The following is a 21243-nucleotide window of genomic DNA, read 5'->3' as shown; positions in this document are numbered from 1 at the left end:
TAAATATGCATTGAAGTTTACTTAGATATGACAACTTATACGAAGTTATTGATGTCCATCCTAGACATAGAAGATTGCAGAACAACTCTAAATACAAAGGAAATAGTTTGTACTGTTGAACAATATCACACATCACTAATAAGTAACATACCTTTTCAGCAAGCTGCTGAGCCTGAGAAAATGCTGTTGGAATCATAGTTTTCTTGGCAGGAGTCTCCTGTGCATCCTGAAGGATAGGTAAAAACAAGTTACTGTTAGGCTCAAAGTAAGCATCAACCTACAACAAAAGTTTGTTGAGCTTCGATGTTGAGTGAACACTTGTGATATTGACACATTACATGATGATGTGTTGAAGTGACCAGAGCCCTTACTACCTGAGTTTTCTGTGCGCTCCTACAGATGGCGCCCGGTGTGTTGATCTCCGCGTGACTGCTGATCCTGGCTCCGATCCGGTCAGATGTCGGTGTCTGCGAAGACTTCCTGGGGTCAGAGTGAGCCCCACTTTTCGTCTGTGTCTGCGGTTTGTTACTTGCAAAAAGCTGTATAACCAAACAAGAGGACAATAGCAAGTTCAAACATCATACTGTTAATTTTTTTTTAATTCTGTAACATTTCTATCATATTATTGGAAATATTTATAAGTAAATGCCACTATACCTAAAATGTCTAAACAAACCAGTAAAACCTTTGCATGAACTCTGTATGAATTAAAAAAAATTGTGGTCTTGTCCTTTGAGTCATCAGCAGCTGTTAAGCTGAATACTGGAGCTCATGTATATAGAGAAAAAACAACATCTGAAGAGCCATAGTCTATCAATATAAGCTGTTGCCATGACGTCAAAGCCAACAAGTGACAGGCAGAAAGTGGATGGTAGTTGGGTGATCTGCCCAACAATTATTTGCATATGCCAGAACCAGTAATTGATGTAAGGCCACACCGATTTAATTTTTTGGATGACATCCTCGCGCGCATTGATTTTCGCTTGTTCTCCAAAAAAAAAAAATCATGTCTTTTGAGGCTTCACGGAACTCCGGAACTGGGCTGAAACTCGGTACAGACTGCCGACTCATGAATGCCGCAAAAGGGCGGCTTATCGTAAAACTTCTTTTGTACTTCCGCAAAACGTCAATTTTGTCGTAAATGAACCTTTTGCACATGCGTACTAGCTACAATGTAGACCGCGAAGTTTGGAAGATGTCGGCATTGTCCTCAAAATACGTCATGGCGAGGGGGATGTAAGGTTTGCCCAGCTTTACGAGCAACACGTGGTAGCCAAGGAGTATCGCCCGGACAGACGTCCTTTCCAGAGCGGCCACCACGCGTTTCCAACGATGAGAGAAATGGGAGAGGAGTCGAGGGCGGAGTCGAGGTGGCCTAAGTGGGTCAGGCCACTTCTCAGCTCAGTTCGACTGTTTCGTCCGTATACTTTGTTGTTGACAAAACTGCAACAACTAAAGCGAAGATTGTCAGCAGAAGTGAGCCTTTGAGGTAAGAATAGTTCAGTTATTTTTTGTTTGTTTTGTTTTTCTGATTTCGATTGAGAATCTGGGAACGCAGCAAAAATTTATGGGGAGGGGCGCGTACACGTGTTATCATACAGACAAAATAAAGTTGTCAATGATTTACAGTAGTTGTATGTAGATTATGATGTTGTAATCATATGGCAAATTTCCAACAAGATGCATTTCTTCATGCAAGTTTTTGTGGATTTTCAGTTGGGTGGTTTTTTTTAATATTGAGCTCTCGCAAATTTTAACAAAATTTCCTCTTTGAAAAATGATTTTTATTTCTCTGTTTCACATCCGTTTTGTGCAGGGCTCTTTCATGTAGTGCACCAGGTGTATTACTACTCTGCGCAAGTCAAGTCTAGGGCACTGACCATTCTGCCACTGGTATGCTGGCAGTGTGGGGAAACAGACACGCTCCCCATCCCTCCAGAGAAACTGCAAGAGTTTCAGTGCATTCACCCAGTGTGCCAGGTAGGTTAATTATTATTGTGTACCTCATGTTTTAATTGTACATTCATTCTCACCTGCATTAGTAATGTTGTAACTTACGATAGTATACACTTTATTTCAATTTTATTTGGAAACATACATTCCAAGTAAATCAATTTTGCATACCATGTCATTTTTCTGTAGGTGTGCAAAGCCGCTGGTGTTGGAGAGCGTACAAGAGTGAAGAGAAAGCTGAAGAGGAAGAGATCCTTAGAGAGGAAGAAGATGGACCACTAACTTTCAGGTGGTTACTGTTTCTGCTATACCTTTTACATTTTGCCCAAACTATTGATCTCAAACTTTTATCTGAAATCAATCCCCTTGTTGTATACATGCACTTCTACAGGGTATTAAGTATAAACTATATACTGTATATATAATGTTTATATCTACCTACAATGTAGGTCAAGCAATTACCTTTTTACGTTTTTCTGTAGGGAGAGAAAACTGCGAAGGAGGAAGCTGTGAAGGAGGAAGCTGTGAAGGAGGAAGCTGTGAAGGAGGAAGCTGTGAAGGAGGAAGCTGTGAGGGAGGAAGCTGTGAAGGAGGATGAGACCAGAATAAGACTATCTACATCGATCTACCTCCTGCAAATAAAGACTTGTTTGTTTGATGCAGTCACTGTGTCCTGTGGTTCAATCCGCATTATCGGCTTTGTATTCCTGTGGTTAAGCAGCATTTTTTTTTTTGGCTGGATTTTTTTTTTCGCCCTCTCGCATTAGTTTTGTGGTCCCCAGAGGATGTCATCCATAAAATTAAATCAGTGTGGCCTAAACAAAAATAGCAATCGCTTGTATGGGAAAACACTTGAAGTGTGACAAGTTTCAGTGTGAGCCCTCGGCCTTACCTTTGTGATGGCAGCTCCCCAAGACTTGCTCCTGACATGCTTGCCGCGGGTCCTGGGTAACAACTTGTGGTTTGGTGATCCCGGCGTGCAGTTGGACTGTTCATTAAACTGATGGACAAATAAAAATTCTTCTGTCACTAAATATGTTAAGAAAATGTCTTTAACATGTTGAATATAGCAGCATAGACAGGGAAAGCAACACAGAGACAAAGGAGACATAGAGAAAAGGAAACTTTTGAAGACAAAATAAAATATTTAGCACAAAAATTATGTACCTGTTTGATGTATTTTCTCTTCTTGTGCGAGTCTGGCATGGACTGGACGTGTGCGTACAGCTGTGCCAAGGCCAGGTCTGTCTGGGTCTTACTCTCTCCATCTTCATGTGGCCTCTTCTTGGCCTGGTGGGAAGGTCAGTGGAATAAAAGGATTAATACAGTCCTATTCCCTTCACCATGTATGTACGTTACCTTCAGTTTGTCCTGGATATATTCTTAGTTATAGCAGAATTTTGACCTGTGTTTTATAATTATGATATAATATAATACATGTATAAGAGGACAGTATATGGCTGTCCACTGTTTTAGGACGCACACAATTATGACAGACTCACAAACCTGAATAGGTTTTATTACAAGGAGAGTTACATTGTTGATGGTGTAACAGTATAAGAAATTCCAGAAGGTTTCTCTTACACTGAAAAGTCATGAACAGCTTCAAATTAAATCCCTGGAAACATCAAAATTTGATAATTTCATCCTATACCATCAGTGAATTCTGAACCTAATGAACTGAGAATTTTTGCTTTCTTGTTCGAATACATGTACATGTCCTGGTATTTTGAGAAGAAAAATAATTGGTTTGTTCATCAGACCAACAGTATGTCTGTAATGCTTAGATCCTTACTCCTAGCTCTAACAAAGACAACACCAAAAGGAAATGTACCCTGTTCTGGGCTACCTCATCTGAAGGTGACGCTGTGGTACTAGTACTCTGCTGGGTTTCAGTCTTTTCTTTAGCAGCGTAATACAACCTGCACTGGGCCCGCAACTGGGCAGGTGCCTGTGGTGGAGGAGGGGTTGAAATATGTCAGACTTAACTCACTTATAGATACTTAATGCAAAATACATATTTGCGGTGTCCTGATTTTATGTTTAAAGAGGAGAGTGGAAAATAAAACCATGGCAAAAGTAAATGCATTTACAGAATATAACAGGCAATGAAAGTATCATCAGTGTTCGAAATACCTGTCTGCAGTCTGCAATCTGCAGATAGATTTTCAAGATTGCAGAAGAAAAATTTATACAATCTGCAATTTTGCAGCAGGTAAAATTGGCACTTGTGATTTGGTGCTCTTGGCCCCAAGGACAGACAACACTTAAGCTCCTGTTCTGAAACAACAGGAGCTTCTTCACTAATTTACATCAAACTTGTCTTGACTTGTCTATCTTTTGTTTCCTTTTGTTCAATCAATAGTTAATGCTTATAAACTTGCAAGATTGTAGTACAGAGGCTTGTGTATTTGCAGAAAGTATTTCCAAAATTGCAGAACAAAATTCTGACTCTTCTGCAATATTGCAGAACACTGAAAAAAAGTATTTCGACCACTGATCATCATATGTTGGTATTTCTTGTTTTTAATACAGATTATAGACTAACCACATAGAATGTTCTTATGACACATTGCATGTTTAAATGTCTCTGCTATGTTTAATGTATTTAAGGCTACTTATCATTACAATATATTGGAATCTTTATCCATTCATTACTTTCCACAACGATCTTTTCACACAGTACAATTACATCCAAACAGACATCCTGATGTGGTTAACCCTTACCAGGAACACCCTCTGGGAGTGTTTGATGATGAAAGCCACAGCACCGTTCAGTTTGTTCACATTGTCCTTCAGGTCTGCAATGGTTAACTACAAATCAAGCCACAATTTGGGATTAGTAAAGTATGGTACAATAAACATACACATTACAGTCAGAAATGGTAGGAGTAAGGAGTCCAATGCAGGACACCATTTTTACACTTAAGTAAATTGCATCTCAAAGATGATAATTCATCTCTTGAAAGGACAACAATTCACCACTAAAAAGGACAGTTGGCTATAGGCACCTGGACCTGTACCTTAACTCATCTACAGGTGTACCAGTACCTAAAATTTGTTAATGTGCACAGTGAGCTCTCACTGTGACTGTATCACTTAGAACATGCATGCATTGCAACACTTGTATTTACAACTGTCTTCTGGCAAAAGTAATACTGGATACGTTTGTACTCACACTTCTTGGCCAGAGAACATGAGGAGCGAACATGACCCCGAGGTTGTGAGCAGACATCCTGTTCTTGTGGTCCTTCTGTGCCTGGGCAGTCCTGTACAGCAGGGACAGCACGGCTTGGAGCAGCTTACGGTTCACGTTGGGCAGCAGCCAGAACAGCAGCTGATACGTCTCAATCTGACGCTCCTTGTTGGGCTTGTCCGTCTTCACACTTTTGTCAAACAGCATCATATCTACAGGGCCACAGAAAAACTCCTGTCTTTCAAAATGGAATACTAGTACTTTTCAGAAATATAAATGATTCTAAAATAAAAATTACATAGACTTTACTCCTGGAACAAAAGAAAATGTTTCAAATTCAAGGCAAAGGAAGGCGACAGGCAAAGTGGTCTTTGAATAAAAAGGTTCTGGGTTCAAATCCCTATCAGGCCACAGTGTTGTGCCCCTGGGAAAGGTGTGTTATGCAGTTTGCCAGTTATGTAAAATAAACAAACAAAGTGCCCTCTGCTGACCTGGGACCTGGAGGTATGCTGGGTAATGTCGGGTGGTGAGCAGGGGTTCGGGCAACTCTCCCAGGAAGATCTTCAGCACGCTGGCCACATCGTGGGGCGTGAACTCTCCCAGCTCAAGGTCAATGTCAACCCCGCTGTTTAGGCTGTCCTTCAGCCGCTGCTGCCGGTGGGAGTTCCCAGGAATTCTGAAGATTCCCTCTACATGGGTATCTGTTGGTTGGAAATACAGCATGTCATTTAAACTGGACAGGAGAGAGATCAGCAAAAATGGAATGGAATATTAAGATGTTGATTAGTTCTGTGGTAAGAATGATTAAGTAATGGCCAAGCAACCTTTACATGACCCTATTAGATGAATTGTACTCTAACAGACTTAAGATGGCATTTCAAGAGAGATGAGGTTTGGAAGAGCCTGAAGAGGACTCTTCAAAGCCCATTACACTCAGGCTAACAATGCTTACAACAATGTAATAAGAACATTACTGATGAACGTACGATTTCCCAGAAAGTCGATCAGTTGATGGATCTGGGCCAGACCTTCTTCTGTCAGTGGGGCACCAAACACTCCACCTGCTGGGATACAACAGTACTGCAGGTCAGAACACAACAAACTTTTAGTTTAATTATACACCAAAAACCATCACTGGTAACCTGGAATGGCAAAGGTTGTGGAGGCTGGAGGTTGAAGTTTGCTGGCACTATCCCAGTTCAGAGGTAATACTACTAATAGTAGTCATACTGTACTTCCTTAGGTATTACTTGTGACTGTGGAAAGAAATGTTATTTCCAAGGACCATTTATGAACAGTGTAAAGGAACACCAGTTACATGCAGACTAGAACACTTACTCCCTACACCATGTGTATAACCAGGCCTGAATTGCATGCTGAAAACCACCACACCCCATGATGTGGCATCAGTTGGGTCCAGTCATGTATAAAAACTGCTGGCTATCAGAGCATGCAATACATTCCACACGTCACCCATAGCAACTTTGCAAACTTGCCAAGACTGCAACAGCAAAAAAGAGCAACCAAAAACTGAAGTGTACTATGGCTATGGCAACTGTTTCTGCATGCAAATGCTAAAGGAACACCAGAAGCACACATAAGTGCCTACTGTGCCTTCACCGCTTTGCCCTTTGTAACCGTGGGGGTCTGGTTACGTTTACTCACTTTGTTCAGACTTAAGTTTCCGCAAGGCAAGCCAAGTTGCCAGAACTGTGTTCTCAGCCTGTTGGGTCACTAAAGAGTGGGTGAGAAGTGACATGTCACCGTGTAAATTAGCCTGCTCCACTGACACATTTACATGGCAGCCAAGGGGGGACTTTACAACAGATGATACATCAAACTGTTTTGAAAGCAGCCTGCAGACTGATTTGAGCTGCTCGTGAATAAAGAATGGTTCAAACAAACACTGCCTACTCCTGTATTTAGGTAGATACTAATGACTGCACTAGTCCCATTTCATACAATAATAAGACATACATACTGTATTTCATTTGAAGAGATAAGATGCACAACCTATACCTGTCTTAAAACAAGAAACAGTGCCTATAATGTCCAACTCCTTCTCTATACACATGGGTAGTACCAAGGACATTGGTAGTACAATGTACATGTCTGAAGCACAGAAACAACATCTGGAACACACTTTGGGTATACAGTGTATGTGGATTGTGGACTGTATGAAAATGTGAAGATACTTTTTAGTTCTACATTGAGTGAACAGCTGGGGAATTTTTATTTTCTTTCTTTCTTTTGGACGAGAGCCTTCACATCTTTCCTTACCCACTTCTGTACAGTCCACCCATCAATACTCCCTCTAGGGTTCGTAAGTCTGAACAAACCTTTCTTCCTTGCGAGGAATCTCCTCCTGTTGTCCTTGACTGGACTGGTCCCCAGTACTCTACTCAGCTCAGACCCAGGCAGGTCCAGGAAGCGTGTCAGCATCCCTCCACACAGCTCCTTAAATGTCTCCGGGTCCTCAAACCGAAGCTTGTCCACCCAGTAGTCAGGGTTAGTGATCGCTGTAAAAAATGGTACAGGTGGAACCGTGGAATACTCTAAGACTTCATGGCATTTTCAACAATGAATTTCTCAATGGTCAGAATAGTAATGACACTATTACTACCTCCTATTGTTTGAGCTTTGGTTATTCATGAAATACTGAAACTATGGCTTCCTCTATAGTATAATTTATCTGCACATACTTAAAAGTCAGCTCGAGAGATTGTACCAGATCCATCTACAAATTCAGAGCTAGCATATCTTCTACACATGTACAGTAACAGAGTGCACATGTATCGTTGTCTTCCTCAGAAGAGATCATGTTTGGCAGTTAGAGATATTACATTTTTGGGCTGTAGCAAAATTCATGTGGACAACATTTGTCTTCACAAGTAACATACCACAACTTGAATGAAACTTGGGTTGGGATATTAGAAGACAGTGTCATCTTCTACTACATGCGTGCATTTCAAATTATCATGGTGTACTTACCTTGTGAGATTGTCTGCATTGATGGACCATCCATGCTGAAGAACTGTGCTACACCACTACGTTCTACCCAGCAATATGGTGGAAATTATGTTGCTCCGATCTAAACTGTGACTTGTCCTGGCTTCTCAAGACAACAAGGGGGTTCTGAAAACGGAGAACAAAGGTGTCGTCATGGAGCTGTTCGTCATCTATGAACAACGTTTATTTGTACCAGCTTCGCTGTTAGCATAACAATCAGACGAGATTAAAGACAAATACATGATTTGGGAAGGTATACATAACTGATCCACGCATGGTTTCTCACACGATTCGGTTCAGCTGGTAACGTACTAGTAAAGTAGATTTTGATGCCTTTTCAGCTATTTCTAAAAAAATCAAGCTAGCACCACTGGCTAAGGAAGCATTCCAATCAAAACAATGACTAAAATTTGCATCCCATTAATAACATTTCGTAATTGTATAGCTTATAAGTGAATTAAACTTGTTCTGGATGCCAAAAAAATTCAGAAAGCTTTCCTTACTTCACATATCCGCCCTCCCCTGGCCTAAGTTTCACCAGACGTCAGCGTTAATTGATAACCTTTCAGCGGATCAGATCGTTACAAACACATGAGACCAACGGAAGATCTCTCTTACCTTTGTTTTGCAGCTTGTGTCCTGTAGATACTCGAAACTTTAACGGCGTTCATCTGTTTGCTAAGCCATTCGTGTCAAGCTAGTCTCAACTTTCACCAACAGTACCTACTTTTCAAAATGGCGGCACCGTTTAGGTCATTAGTAAACTCTGCTGTGATTGGTTAGGACTTTGAAAATCTTGTGTTTGATTGGCTACTCTTTCCTGACGTCCCCAGCGCTTGCGGACTGGTACACTTTTTATTAGGTGTGTGCAAATTGTATCACAAAACATATTAGAACATTATTTTTCATATCAGCACGTACTTTATAAACATAGAATTATTCAAAATCATGAAAATACTTATTCAAAACTGTATTATAAGGCTAGTAACCGTTAATGCTGATTTTTTTCCACATGGGCGTTCAAGACGATAATGGCCTATTCCAAATATGGCGGCTTTCTTCAAAATCTAGGATGGCGAAGTCAGAAGTTTCTAGAGATTCTTGAAGATTTGTTGGTGGATCAAAGATGCAGTGTTCATTCCGACAGCTGAAGGAGAAGTCCCTCTCCACGGAGGTGACACATATGCAATGGAATCCCAAGATGGATCTACTTGCTCTTGCAAACACTCAAGGAGAGGTTCGTGTGTCCCAAAAAATTATGAAGCAAGGCGCGAAAAATTTTGTAGTGGTCAATCCCATGAGTGATTTATGTTCATACATTACATCCCCACAGTATTCATAAAGAACTGAGATTTTCGTCAGACAATTTTACACTAATTACTGTGTCTTGAAATTACCAAAAAGCTAGGAACATACTAGTAACTAGTTCTGTACTTGGCTCACATAGTAACACATGGAGCTATATAATTTCCATGGTAACGCCATGATCATAATTTACTGACCATTACTGAAAAGATTGATAGTAAAATTGCCATGCCATCACCTTGCCCATTGTTCTGCAGGTGTGGCTCCACCGTCTGAACTGGCAGCGGGTCTGGACCCTCTCACCGCCTGCAGGAGCCTCAGAAGGTCAGGGTGTCACAGGACTGGCCTGGAGACCGGACGGACAAGGTACTGCCAGGAGTAGCTCTGGCGCATGGCGATTCTTGAATCTGGCATTTTGCGGAATGACTTTTACATTGCCCGATTCAAGTGCTCAGCATACATGAATATCAAAGGGGTGCAATGTAGGCATGCTACTCGGAAACAAAGCCATTAGCCGAGAGGCTACTACAAACAAGTAATGGGAGAGTTCAGACTCCCTGGAAATATGCAGTCCTTGACTTCCTGAATTCCCCCATGTCGACCACAATAGCCTGCTGACTCCTGGCCAGATTCTGAGACCTTCACATTCACCCCATTTCCTCTCTCTGACCTTTTGAGCTCTTGTCATACAGCCAGTCAATCTTCCCCACGACCTTGTAACTTACTCTGTCCGGACAAACAAATACGGTACACAAACCCAGAGCTCAAATACCCAAAATAATACTTCAGTACCACAAGTAACAAGTACAATGGACTGAGGAAAAGTAATGTTTTATACATCTAAACACTTTTTATATATCCCAGTCAAATAATAATTTTTTTCAATGCACTTGCAGGTTTGAATCTTGGTTAATCCTCTTTGGTAACTTTGAATAATGTTATTTCTAATGTGTGTTGCAGTGCTGGGTGTTGGTTACCAGAGTGGGCAGGTGGTCCTGTGTGATGTAGAGAAGGCTGAGGTTCTGCACACGTCTACCCTGGCACACCCAGTCTCCTGTATGACATGGCAGGAGGCAGAGGACAAACACAGGTCAGAACAACAAATTGGAGATTCCCATCTACTTCAGGGAAGTTTGCAATCCTTTGCTTCCTGACTTCTCCCATATGACTGTCAGACCATTAATTCCCGCTGGCTTTTGGCTAGACTTGTGACCTCCTATCATTCTGCCATTCTACCCATGTGCTGTCAACCTACTACTGTGTAATGCTTGTGAGGAGTTTGATTATTTGAGCTTTTGTTTGTTCATGAAAAACTCATATAGTTTTATCAGCCTGCTGGTTAATTTTCATTGAGGTTTCACATGTTAGAACCTGCCATGTCAGTAGTGTGTCATATAGTTTTGTCATGGCTTCTGCACTTTGGGGACACCTTTTGTTATTTTAAGGTTTCGCATTCTTGATGACGTTCTGCTTTGTCTAAATTTTTCTTTTTCCTATAGCGCTAGCGGAGTGACAGCCTCCCCAGTCCATGTGGACCAGTCATCCTCCCCAGCCTCCAGTCAAACCACACCACAGGATACAGCAGCAGAGTTTCTCCCCAGGCTCACACCACTACCTAAAGGGTATGTTGATAAAGATTAGACACCACTAGCAAAAGGGTACGTTGATAAAGGTTAGACATCCAGGTAGAGCATTACGTAATGCACAACTAAATCAACCAACTGCATATATTCTTTGATGAGTCAGACATTTCAGGTAGCGTTCGCTTTCTTTCATCAGTGACTGAGGATTTCAGTCAGAAAGATAGCAGATGCAGTCTTGACTGGAATATTATACATTGTAGTTGAATATGTGCAGAGAAATGTTTATGTAGTTCCTGGCAGGACCTTGTAGTTCTATACTCATATCTGTGTGTTACTCTTTTTCCCAACAGGTACAGTGCCACAGACAAAGCTAACAGGTATGTGTAACACTGGCCATCATTAGTGTTCTTCATTCCTTGATTTTTAAATGAAAAGTATGTTTCTGAAATATCTTCATCATACGATAATGTTGACTTTGTTTGCACAGTGAGGAAGAGGTTGTGGAAGATAACAAGAGACTAAGTAGTCAGACTAGGTAAGTTTGTATACCAGGTATATGTATGATACTCTCCATCTAGATCTAAAATTATTAACTTGTGGTAGCAGATATTTGTATAAAGATTTACAGTGTACAAGAATGTCATAGCTGGTACAGAATTACATGTAAATGCACTATTAACGAACAATCCAGCATTACATGTACCATTTAGTTGCATAAAACCAAGTCACCATTAAGGAATGTACTTGAAGAGGCAGATATCTTTCTTGATAGATTATACTAGTATCAGATCTAGTTGTAACATGATCATGACACGATTCTTCTTTTACAATGTTCTTGCAGGTTGAACATTCTGGTTGTGGGGGATGAGGTAGGCACTGATTCTGCACATTCAACATATTTGCATTTGAGGCATTGAACTAGTTTTGGATGATACCCACAGGATAACTGAAAATGTACAAATGTAGCTAACATCGTATATTTTGTATCTTACCCCTTACCCCATAGGTTGGAAGTATTTATTTACTTGCATATGGACTATTTTCAATGGGACAACTTGCACCAGAGGAGCACCCTCAAGCCAAGGTCAGAAACAAAGAGACTCAAATATTGTAATTTTTCCACCGTTTTCCTGACTAGCGTAAGGAATACATTCCTAGAAATTGTAGAACACAGTTCAAAGTTGTAATATTGCTGCATTGTTTTGTTGTTGTTCCACCAGGGAGGTCGGCTGTTGAGTGTGACCTTGTCCAGTGACCTTCAGTGTCTGTCAGCAGTGGTACAGCACCAGGCATCAGCTGACACCTCACAGTCTGACCACACTGTCTGTCTAACTACTGTAAGTGTTACAGGCTTCATGTAATTGAATTTAGTCTGTATTAATGCTTTAGTGCCCTCTCTTAGAATCCTCACAGGCAACAGAAACAAAGCAGTAAATGCAAACAGTGATTGCAGTGAACACAGTATTTATTTCTAATAGAAGACACTATTTTGTTGCACCTACATTCTGTAGAGAAAGTAGAAAAACCAGAAGGGTCTGGTTTGAGTTATTATTCCAGTTCTGTTACATCTTGATGATAAAAAGTCATGTGTGGATGTTGATTCTCCCCCCAGTACAACACTGCCCTGTTGGCTACACGGAAGCAGGAGCTTGCTACTTTAGGCATGAAGTACGGACAGGTTGCAACAATTCTTGGAGTAAGTCACTCGTGTCATTTTTCTGCTTGACAAATTAACAGGGGAGAGAAAATTTTATTTTGACATGTGTAAATGTGAGATTATATTGCATATATAGCCGTATACTAAGTTCTGATAGACTTTAAGTATATTTTATGATGTTTCACATGATGTTGTAGTACATGGAGAACACACTACGGTCCATGTCAGAAGCATGGGAAGACATCCTACTGGAGATGGACAACAAACTGGCCAAGTTTGCAGAGGTAGTTTTCAGTTTCATCCCATCCAATTTATTTGCAGTTCCATTACTGGTATAAGGCTTAGTAATGTACCAGTTTCCACCTCTTCCATCCAAGAGACCACTTGGTCTATTACTTTTTTGCATGATAAAGGGGCATGTTTAATCTAAGGGTCGACATACAATCAAAGATGAAAGGAAAATGTAACTAAAATTGTCAGGTATTACAGATAAGTTCTAACCATAAGCTTGTCTCCAAGTTTTGCATGTGATGAATTGTTTATTTACGATATTTCCCTTCAGACCATTGACAGTAAGGACCTTGACTGGCAAGTTAGTGATGAGTTCCTACAGTTACTGATGTGGGGTAAAGCCAGGTGGGTCTTATTTGTTTCTTACGTAATGAAGTTCCTTAGTACATGTATTTGATTGCGTTTGCTTGTTGCTTCTACATGTAGTTTCAATTATTCTTGCATGCTGTTAGTATGATATTCTGTTTTACTGACCTGTGGAAGAATCACTAAAATGTGTATTTTGCCAATTGTTTCAGTCATACGCTTTTCAGCACTTTGCTTCTTTAAATTGTAACCTACTTTGTTTTGTCTCAGTCCTGAGCTCCAGAGTTTCCTACTGAATACACTAACTGAGAAGGTAGGTGATATGTGGTAATTTGCTGTCATAGTTGATATAATACAACATGTTGGTTGTAGTTCAACACTAGGGATGATAGATGTGCAGGTTTTGAGATATAACAACATATCTTCCCATTACTGTCTGTCACTGGTCAGTTGAAGTAATATAACATGATACTTAAGTGTTTTCTGTGACTGGTAAGAAAGGTCGTTTAAGAAAGTTGAAAACACTTGAAACACTTGATGTTAAAAAAACATGTCATTTATGTTAGGCTGACTTTGATATAACAAATTGTATTTCTGTCTTCCCTGAACAGGGTCTGAAGAAACTTGGCTTGTCCATTGACAACTCCTACTCCAACATTGAGAAACTGGTGCTGAATCATCTTCAGAGGTAGAGTTTTCAAGTAAAAGCTTTTTACAACTACAGAGGATTCAACAGGACCAGCTCCTTCATTCCTAACCCTTAGTTACTAGTATCCACAGGAGCTCTGATTCATTGAATTGTCATTGATGCGCTGGTATGTAGAGGGTTAAATGACATGTATCATTGAAAGATAACACTGCTGTATTTTTTCTTTTTAGAGCTGGACAGGCTCTTTTGTTTCATCTGAGTGAACTGAAGGGTCTGTCTCTGTGGTATGACAAGTATGGGATGTTAGGACTTAACACACAAGCTGTACAGGGTATGTGTTACTTCTTCTTTTAGTAACGTTAGAAGAGTTGAATCTGCTAATGATAATGCCCATTTATTTGGGTCAAAAACCTTCTGCTCTCCCTGCCCAAAAATCTCTCTTGCACCCTCTCTTCTGTTGATGTTTTGTTAGAGTTCAGACAAAACAGTTTTGATATATTGCCTTGCCTGATCCCTAAAATTTGCTATTTCTTCCCCCAACCCACCAGAGGCATGGAGCTGTGCAGGGTCCTTCATGCTCAAGGCCAACGAGCTTCTGCAGTAAGTAAAATTTGCTGATATCTCTTTTTTTTTCTCATGCATGTAACTTCAGGTTTTTATTTTTTCATTCCTAAATTTTAAAGAAATATCTTTTACAAAATTCTTCTGATTTGTGGCATGTAGAGTTGTAATAATGAGAGTTGTAATAATCTACATGCAGATGTTGGGGTAGATAACATTCTGTCTTGTTCACCCCAACATTTTCCTGTAGATTAGTAAACACAGAATTTCCTGGTTTTAACTTCAACTTCTTTCCTCCACAGAGTAATTGATAACAGCATGAAGAATTTCAAGGCCTTTTTTCGCTGGGTCTATGCTGGTAAGCACAGTGGCTTTATTATTTGTACCACACTGTAAGAGTACATTATATTTGAATTTCATGTACATGTATATAAAGGACTGCTTTGAAGTGAAGAGAGGACGAAATCACAGGGATGTGATTTCACAGTAGGAGTGAAAAGGGAGTTTCACAGAGTTTTAAGTTGGTGGAAGATACTAGTACAATAATCTAGCACAACAGATATTCATGGTGTTTTCAACTGCAAAAACTGTGAAGTCACTGCAAACACTACAAGATTTCCAGTATTTATGTTATAGTCTGACATGTAAAGTTTGTATGTTCTCTAGTGATGCTGAGACTAGCAGGGGAGCAGGTACCGTCTGAGGTCAGTAAGATGTCCCAGAAGGACCTGGCCTTCGTAGCAGAGTTTCTACAGGAGAATCTCACAGAGGTGAATCTTCACTTGGACTATCCTCCATCTATGTTCTTATCTTCAGTCAATCAATCTTTCAATCAATTGATGATGTACCTGGTCTCAGCAACCATTCAAGGGATCATTTAAGGAAAATTGGTTTCTTAGGAGGAGTCTATGGTAGTTCAAGATGATACTTTGTACAATGTGCTTCACTTATATTTTTATCATTGATTACCCAGTCTTGTGAAATGGTTGTTGGGTGGGGTCTAAATACAACAGTTGGTTGCTTAGCAAATACATGTATATAAATTAGATGGAAATTACTGTCCTAAGTCCTAAGTGTTTCAAATAAACTCCTACTTACAAGTGTCCACATAATTTTTTTTCATATGTTCTGTATTTTGTAGGAGACACCATCTCCAGGAAGACCCAAAAGATTCAATCTTGAGAAAGTTGGTCAGTATCTCAACAAGAAGGATGAAGATCTTCCATTTCCTCAGGTAAAGGAGAACATGTACTTGTCATCTGAAGAAGCAGAGATGATGCATCACTTATGTTACTTGCTAGCAATGTACATGTAGTTAAAAATGACAACTTGTGTGAATTTATATTGACTTTGACAGTGGATGATCATTTGAAAAGTATGCTAAAGTATCAAAATAGCTTATTCCTCCCCATTCATAATTATGTTTTCAAGGAAAAGTCGAATTTCACAACAACATGACTTCAATATTTTTTAGGACTTGTCAAAGATCCCTTGGGAGACCTTCATGCAGTCAAGTACATATCTAAAAGGTGAGACATTACTGATGCCTTGCTCTATCCAATGAGATGCTCATGGCACCTATGTAAAATAGCTAGCAACATTAATTGTGTGTTCACGATGTTTATTTGGTCACAGGGAGTGAGTTGCTGTTTCCACACCACCAGAAAAAGTCGCTGTATCAAGTCTTCAACATAACTAAGACAGCTGTGGAGAGAGCACTGGAAGGGCCTGCAGTAAGTACATCGTATACAGAGTGAAATGGCTGTAAAGTTGGTCAAGCTGCATCTTCAGATGATGGTAAAAGACGACAAAGAGCAAAAGCATTCTTCTTGTTTTGTTGTTTTTGCAGGCAGTGATTGGGAGGTCCTTCAACTGCTTAGGAAGCCTGCCCTTGTATTCTATGGTTAAAAGGTAAGGTGTTGAGGTGAATAAGAACGGTCATATATGTACAGGGCTAAGAAAATAAAACAAGCTAAATATGTGTACTTTTGATGAATTGTTCAATATAAGATCTATAACCATTAGGGATGTATAGGATGTGCTATTGTCTGGGTTTTGATTTCACAGAGGTGTGGATACTTGGATCATGAGACATGCACATTGTAACATACTTACTGTGGCTTTTCCATTGAAGGGGAGACAGCCAACACAAGAGGCTACCAGTTCTTCCAATGAGCCAGTAAGTGCAATCATCATACATGATACGACTCTTGAAGTTATTAGGCAAGATTGTCAGAATGTATTACACTGTAGGAAGTTCTTTTGGGTATGAGACTGGTACCTGGCAAAATAGACTTACTAGAAGAAGAACAGAGTTGATTGAAGAAAAGAGTTGATTGCATTGTTCCTGTTGATGTTTTTGTTCAGGTTCAGCGGTGGTGAACCTCGCCATGTTTTCACACTGGTGATTCCTGACCAGGACACCCTCAGCAGAATCCTGGTCATCAGGCACCCCACCCAGCTGCACAGGTCGGAACTGCAGGGGGATTTTTTCTTGTATAAGCTATGACATTTCTGACATGATTGTCACTGTAAAACTTGAAATGTTCCTGGTGGTTTTCTATTCTTGGAGTCTTTCCTTAGTACTTGAAAGTTTGTGATTGTGGATTTTTATCTTAAGCAGCTGCAACTTGATATATTTTGTTTCTCACATGCTAGTGAACTTCTTGTGATGGAGGGGGCGTGGTTAAAGGTCGGAGGTCAACTAGGAGAGCAAGAAGCAAAAAGGTGCCATTAATGCATCATTTCTACAAAGCAATTGAAAGTTTTCAACTCAGTCCTCTGCAACTGGATACATTCTTTAAATTTGAAACATAGAATACTTTATTTCTAAATGTTTTGCTTGCCTGTGTGACACAAGCTCTGACTGTATGTTGTGCTGACCAGTGGAAGGGCTGCTTGAAGCAGCATTTAATATGCAGGCTAATGTTTTATGTTATATTATTTTGATGTGAAATTTTGCTCTTTTATCATTTGGCAAAATAGAATGAAATATGTATCAGTTATACCTTACTGTTACCTCACTCTGTCCACCCCAGATGCAGTTCCCACAAGATCCTAGACGTCTCGTACTATGATGAGGGGACGTTAGCACTGCTGCTGCAGGAGGGGGAGGGGGAGTGCTGCCCTGTCCTGGCCCTCCTCCCCCTCATGGCCCTGGATGACTGTGGGTTTGCAGTGTTGGAAGTCTCACAGACATTCCCTCTAACCGCAACTGTGGCCTCCATCGGAGATAGAGTGTGAGTCAGTCTCTCTTCATTGTCAGTTAAGAATACAAAGCTTCCTATAAAAATCACCTGTCTAGACTATAGCAGTTATTTATGCAGTTTTGTATTCTCAACTTATGGGTTTGGAAGTTTTATTTTGGGGTGGCTAAGCTTTGGGTTTGTCTGGTTGACAGCATGTGGGTGGGGAGAAGATGGACGGGCAGAATCACAGGTCAAAATGCCAGACACAGCAGTGGTCGAAATACTTTTTTTCAGTGCTCTGCAATATTGCAGAAGAGTCAAAATTTCGTCCTGCAATTTGGAAATACTTTCTGCAAATACACAGCCCCCATATTACAACATTCTGAAACCAATAATGCCTATTTTACATCATATATACATGTATATAACGGTATAGCTTTGTAAATCTGTAGCATTACTGAAATTCTTCAAAATATCACTCTTTTAAATATGTTCGGACCGTAAAATTTTATCGGTCCGGTCCAAAAAAACCGAAACGTCGGTGGACCGGTTTTTTTTGACCGGAACAAAAATCCATATTTGTTGTTACTGAATAACTGATGATCACTACATAAAAAAGAAGCCTGCCAGGAAAATGAAAATCCAGCCTTCAAATAAAAGAAGTTTACCTTAGTCTCCGTCTCTCTCATTTTGCAACAATATTTTCCCGTATTTTGGTACCGATAGTCATCTAGAAATCATAAAGGACAAGTCTACGGGCCGTGCTTGGTTCGGATCGAGCCGAAAATCACTGATATTTTACACCATATGGTCACAATGTGATGCACGTAAATTTTCACTCGAAATGAGAAATTACCGCCCAACAAAACGGACCATATAGGTTCCCAGTGCTGTATTTCCCTTTTGTTCATGTGATCAACTTGTTTTCTTTGCTTGAATCGTGCAAAATACCAAGGAAAAACATCGAAATTTCGGCAAATTAACGCCGAGGCGAGTGTGGTTTTTCGGAGGAGCCATGTTTCCTTTGCCGTGTTGCCTGCTGGGAAATGCTCAGTGAAAATTGCCGAGGCAGTTGTCGGGTCCTCCCGGGAGACGAAATCTAACATCGAAAAATGGCGAGTGCCCATATTTGGTTATCGTCGCCTTTCGTCGCCTTGTCAAAATCGTATAACTTTGACCCAAATTCCCTTATATGGGACCATTACAGTCTGCTGGAAAACGCCGGCAGGTTCGTGCGACGCAGGTTTTCGATCTATTCACAGCGCCACTGCTTTGCTAATTGAAAACTATTGAATCCGGAGCCTATTTTTTCGTTCTGCAAAATTGCAGATTGTAAGATTTTCTCTTCTGCAATCTTGAAAATCTATCTGCAAATTGCAGACTGCAGACGGGTATTTCGAACACTGCACAGTAAATGGGGTGAATCTGAAAGTCATGAAGGACCTTCCTAGAAAGTACTTCCTAGAAGTCTGAAATCTCTGCTTTCTTGTTGTGTGCAGAGGACTGTGCATGTATGATGTGGGCCACCAGATCACTCAGTACCGCTACCTGGAGAATGCAGACCCTGGAGTCATGGCAGTGGGTGGGGAGAGGAAAGTGGGAGCTGTGGTAAGGACTACTGTTCTGATCAGACTCTCCATACCCTAGCATAATCAAGTTTTTGTTGACCACTGGCAAGGGACGTAAAATTTCTGATCTGACATCTGAGTGTTGAAAACGTTGCAAAATTGTTTTCCAATATGTCCTCATTTCTGAAATTACCGTGGTACTGGTAGAAAAAGCGACAAAAACAGCACTTTACTGTAGTTGACATTTTGCTTCTTTGTTCAGTTTATTAATGCACTTGTACAATGTACAAAGTCATGTATGTCTGTAAAATTAGAATATGATGCTGAAAATACAACGTGCTGCTGGCATTTTAGTTTTGTGTTGTCCTATTTTACAGCTGTATGGTCACCAGCGCCGGTTGCGACTTTTTGACATGAATGCAGAGGAAGAAGGGGACAGTGATGAAGACATCAGTGATAACGACATGCAGGATCTCAATGAGACAAGATGAGCCCAGAATGATAAATGTAAAAGTAGCCATTTGTCTGACATGTAAACTGTTACATTTTGTATGTCTGATGTGCATTAAAATGTGTTGCATATTCTTGAAGGACATCCCTATACTTTTAGAAGTTTTCAGTGTCGTTTTTACTTTTTCTATTATTAGGTCTATAGAGTCTATACACACAATGGAGGAAAGGCTTCAAATTTTTCATATACAAGCAGGGCATGATAACAAGATGTGTTATACTTTGCTGATATGGTGCAGACATATTTGGAGCACTAGTTTTGTTTTTGTTTTCACTTCATCTTTATTGCAGGCTTTGTACTCCTTCTTTACCTAGTAGGGTAAAACTGAGAGTAGGAGTCCCAGTTACATAACTAGGATGGCAGCCAGGCTGGCAGATTCCTTTCTCACGGGAAGTGGTCTCACTAGGTAGACACTGATAAATTGCGGCGTGCAATCTGCTTGGCAGCCTCGGAGATGTAGTCTTTATACTCGCCAGGCGCGATGACTGAAGAACGCTTGCGTGACCTGGCAGCAAAGGACTGAGCCTCAGGCTCGGGCCCAGACACCTTCACGGCCATCAGGTTTGACAGGATGTCTCCTTTGGTCTGAAATAATACCAGTCTTGCTTATACATCGATGAAGGTTAGACTTCCAGGTAGAAAATTATGTAATACAAAAGAGGTCAAGCAACTGGACAAATTCTCAGACACTTCAGATTCACCATCTTTCTGTAGTGACTGACAAAGATGAAAATGTGGAAAAATCTACACAAAATGTTACTTGCCCACATTCACCCTACATTTTTTAAATATCCCTTTTCATCACCCTCAATCAATAATAGAATACAGAAGCATTTGTAAGAATCCAAATCCTTCCCCACACCAGATTGTGCATAGTGTAATTCCCATCTCTGTTTCAGTAGGGAATGTTGCACAATCACTACACCAGGGGGATAGTCCACTTGTAGTGGTGTTTGTGTTCAAACGTCTTTTGTACGACTTGGCTAATTGAACTCTAGACCTACTACTACTACTAGTATATGCGAGGCAAACTCTCCACTCACTTGGTCATTGCACTGGGTTTGTAAGAACAGTGAAAAGCACACATTACCCCCAGGTTTGGGTCCACTGAGTCCTCTGCTATGAGCCTGAGCTTGGCCAGCATGCGGGAGGAAGAAGACGACTGCTGGACCTCTGTTCTCTTCTGGTTCAGGCCATGAACGGTAGTGAAGATCTGTAAACAACATGACAGGCATGATTGTGGGAGAGGATAGCAAGGATAAAGTTTACTGACATAATTCTGCCAGGTCACATATTTGCCACCTAGAAAGAAATGTGATTCAACATCCCCCAGTACAATGTACTAGAGATCTCTATCAAGCACACTGTCTTTTAAAGTGTCACATATGTATCCTGATGACTAAATGTTACAACGTTAATAGAGGTTGCATGGATAATGCAAGAGGTGAAAAATTTGCACAAGAAAG

General features: G+C 40.5%; 2 protein-coding genes across 6 annotated transcripts in view; one reads left to right on the top strand and one right to left on the bottom strand.

The window, feature by feature from the left end:
* LOC109485233 (rho GTPase-activating protein 19-like) overlaps window positions 1-8919 on the bottom strand; it is a 9134-nt gene extending 215 nt beyond the window's left edge. Inside the window, exons 1-13 of the mRNA XM_019788678.1 lie at window positions 8777-8919; window positions 8141-8284; window positions 7489-7668; window positions 6815-6883; window positions 6136-6213; window positions 5641-5850; window positions 5132-5361; window positions 4681-4767; window positions 3788-3904; window positions 3121-3243; window positions 2846-2953; window positions 375-539; window positions 22-226 (exon numbers count right to left, since the gene is read on the bottom strand). Coding sequence (XP_019644237.1) covers window positions 22-226; window positions 375-539; window positions 2846-2953; window positions 3121-3243; window positions 3788-3904; window positions 4681-4767; window positions 5132-5361; window positions 5641-5850; window positions 6136-6213; window positions 6815-6883; window positions 7489-7668; window positions 8141-8174 — 1606 coding nt within the window. The 5' untranslated portion in view covers window positions 8175-8284; window positions 8777-8919. The remainder of the gene's footprint in view (window positions 1-21; window positions 227-374; window positions 540-2845; window positions 2954-3120; window positions 3244-3787; window positions 3905-4680; window positions 4768-5131; window positions 5362-5640; window positions 5851-6135; window positions 6214-6814; window positions 6884-7488; window positions 7669-8140; window positions 8285-8776) is intronic.
* A 274-nt stretch (window positions 8920-9193) lies between these two features.
* Window positions 9194-21243, top strand: part of LOC109485315 (anaphase-promoting complex subunit 4-like) — a 13500-nt gene continuing 1450 nt past the window's right edge. The window contains exons 1-28 of one of the 5 annotated variants that reach the window (XM_019788863.1): window positions 9194-9395; window positions 9721-9829; window positions 10424-10553; window positions 10969-11085; window positions 11397-11423; window positions 11534-11581; window positions 11888-11915; window positions 12053-12130; window positions 12267-12383; window positions 12659-12742; window positions 12901-12987; window positions 13266-13339; window positions 13571-13613; window positions 13912-13988; window positions 14180-14280; window positions 14498-14549; window positions 14813-14868; window positions 15177-15280; window positions 15652-15744; window positions 15985-16039; window positions 16146-16243; window positions 16360-16421; window positions 16645-16689; window positions 16878-16979; window positions 17169-17237; window positions 17549-17749; window positions 19198-19306; window positions 19644-20351. In XM_019788863.1, the coding sequence (XP_019644422.1) occupies window positions 9285-9395; window positions 9721-9829; window positions 10424-10553; window positions 10969-11085; window positions 11397-11423; window positions 11534-11581; window positions 11888-11915; window positions 12053-12130; window positions 12267-12383; window positions 12659-12742; window positions 12901-12987; window positions 13266-13339; window positions 13571-13613; window positions 13912-13988; window positions 14180-14280; window positions 14498-14549; window positions 14813-14868; window positions 15177-15280; window positions 15652-15744; window positions 15985-16039; window positions 16146-16243; window positions 16360-16421; window positions 16645-16689; window positions 16878-16979; window positions 17169-17237; window positions 17549-17749; window positions 19198-19306; window positions 19644-19757 (2391 nt within the window). In that variant the 5' untranslated portion in view covers window positions 9194-9284 and the 3' untranslated portion in view covers window positions 19758-20351. Of the gene's footprint in view, window positions 9396-9720; window positions 9830-10423; window positions 10554-10962; window positions 11086-11396; window positions 11424-11533; window positions 11582-11887; window positions 11916-12052; window positions 12131-12266; window positions 12384-12658; window positions 12743-12900; window positions 12988-13265; window positions 13340-13570; window positions 13614-13911; window positions 13989-14179; window positions 14281-14497; window positions 14550-14812; window positions 14869-15176; window positions 15281-15651; window positions 15745-15984; window positions 16040-16145; window positions 16244-16359; window positions 16422-16644; window positions 16690-16877; window positions 16980-17168; window positions 17238-17548; window positions 17750-19197; window positions 19307-19643; window positions 20352-21243 lie in introns of those variants that run through there. The other 4 variants (XM_019788860.1, XM_019788862.1, XM_019788861.1 and 1 more) reach the window with 4 other exon arrangements.

Source organism: Branchiostoma belcheri, unplaced genomic scaffold (genome assembly GCF_001625305.1).
Source record: "Branchiostoma belcheri isolate BF01 breed outbred unplaced genomic scaffold, Haploidv18h27 scaffold74, whole genome shotgun sequence".
Lineage (NCBI taxonomy): Eukaryota > Metazoa > Chordata > Leptocardii > Amphioxiformes > Branchiostomatidae > Branchiostoma > Branchiostoma belcheri.
Note: the sequence above shows the minus strand (reverse complement) of the source record. Positions and strands in the feature narration are given on the sequence as shown.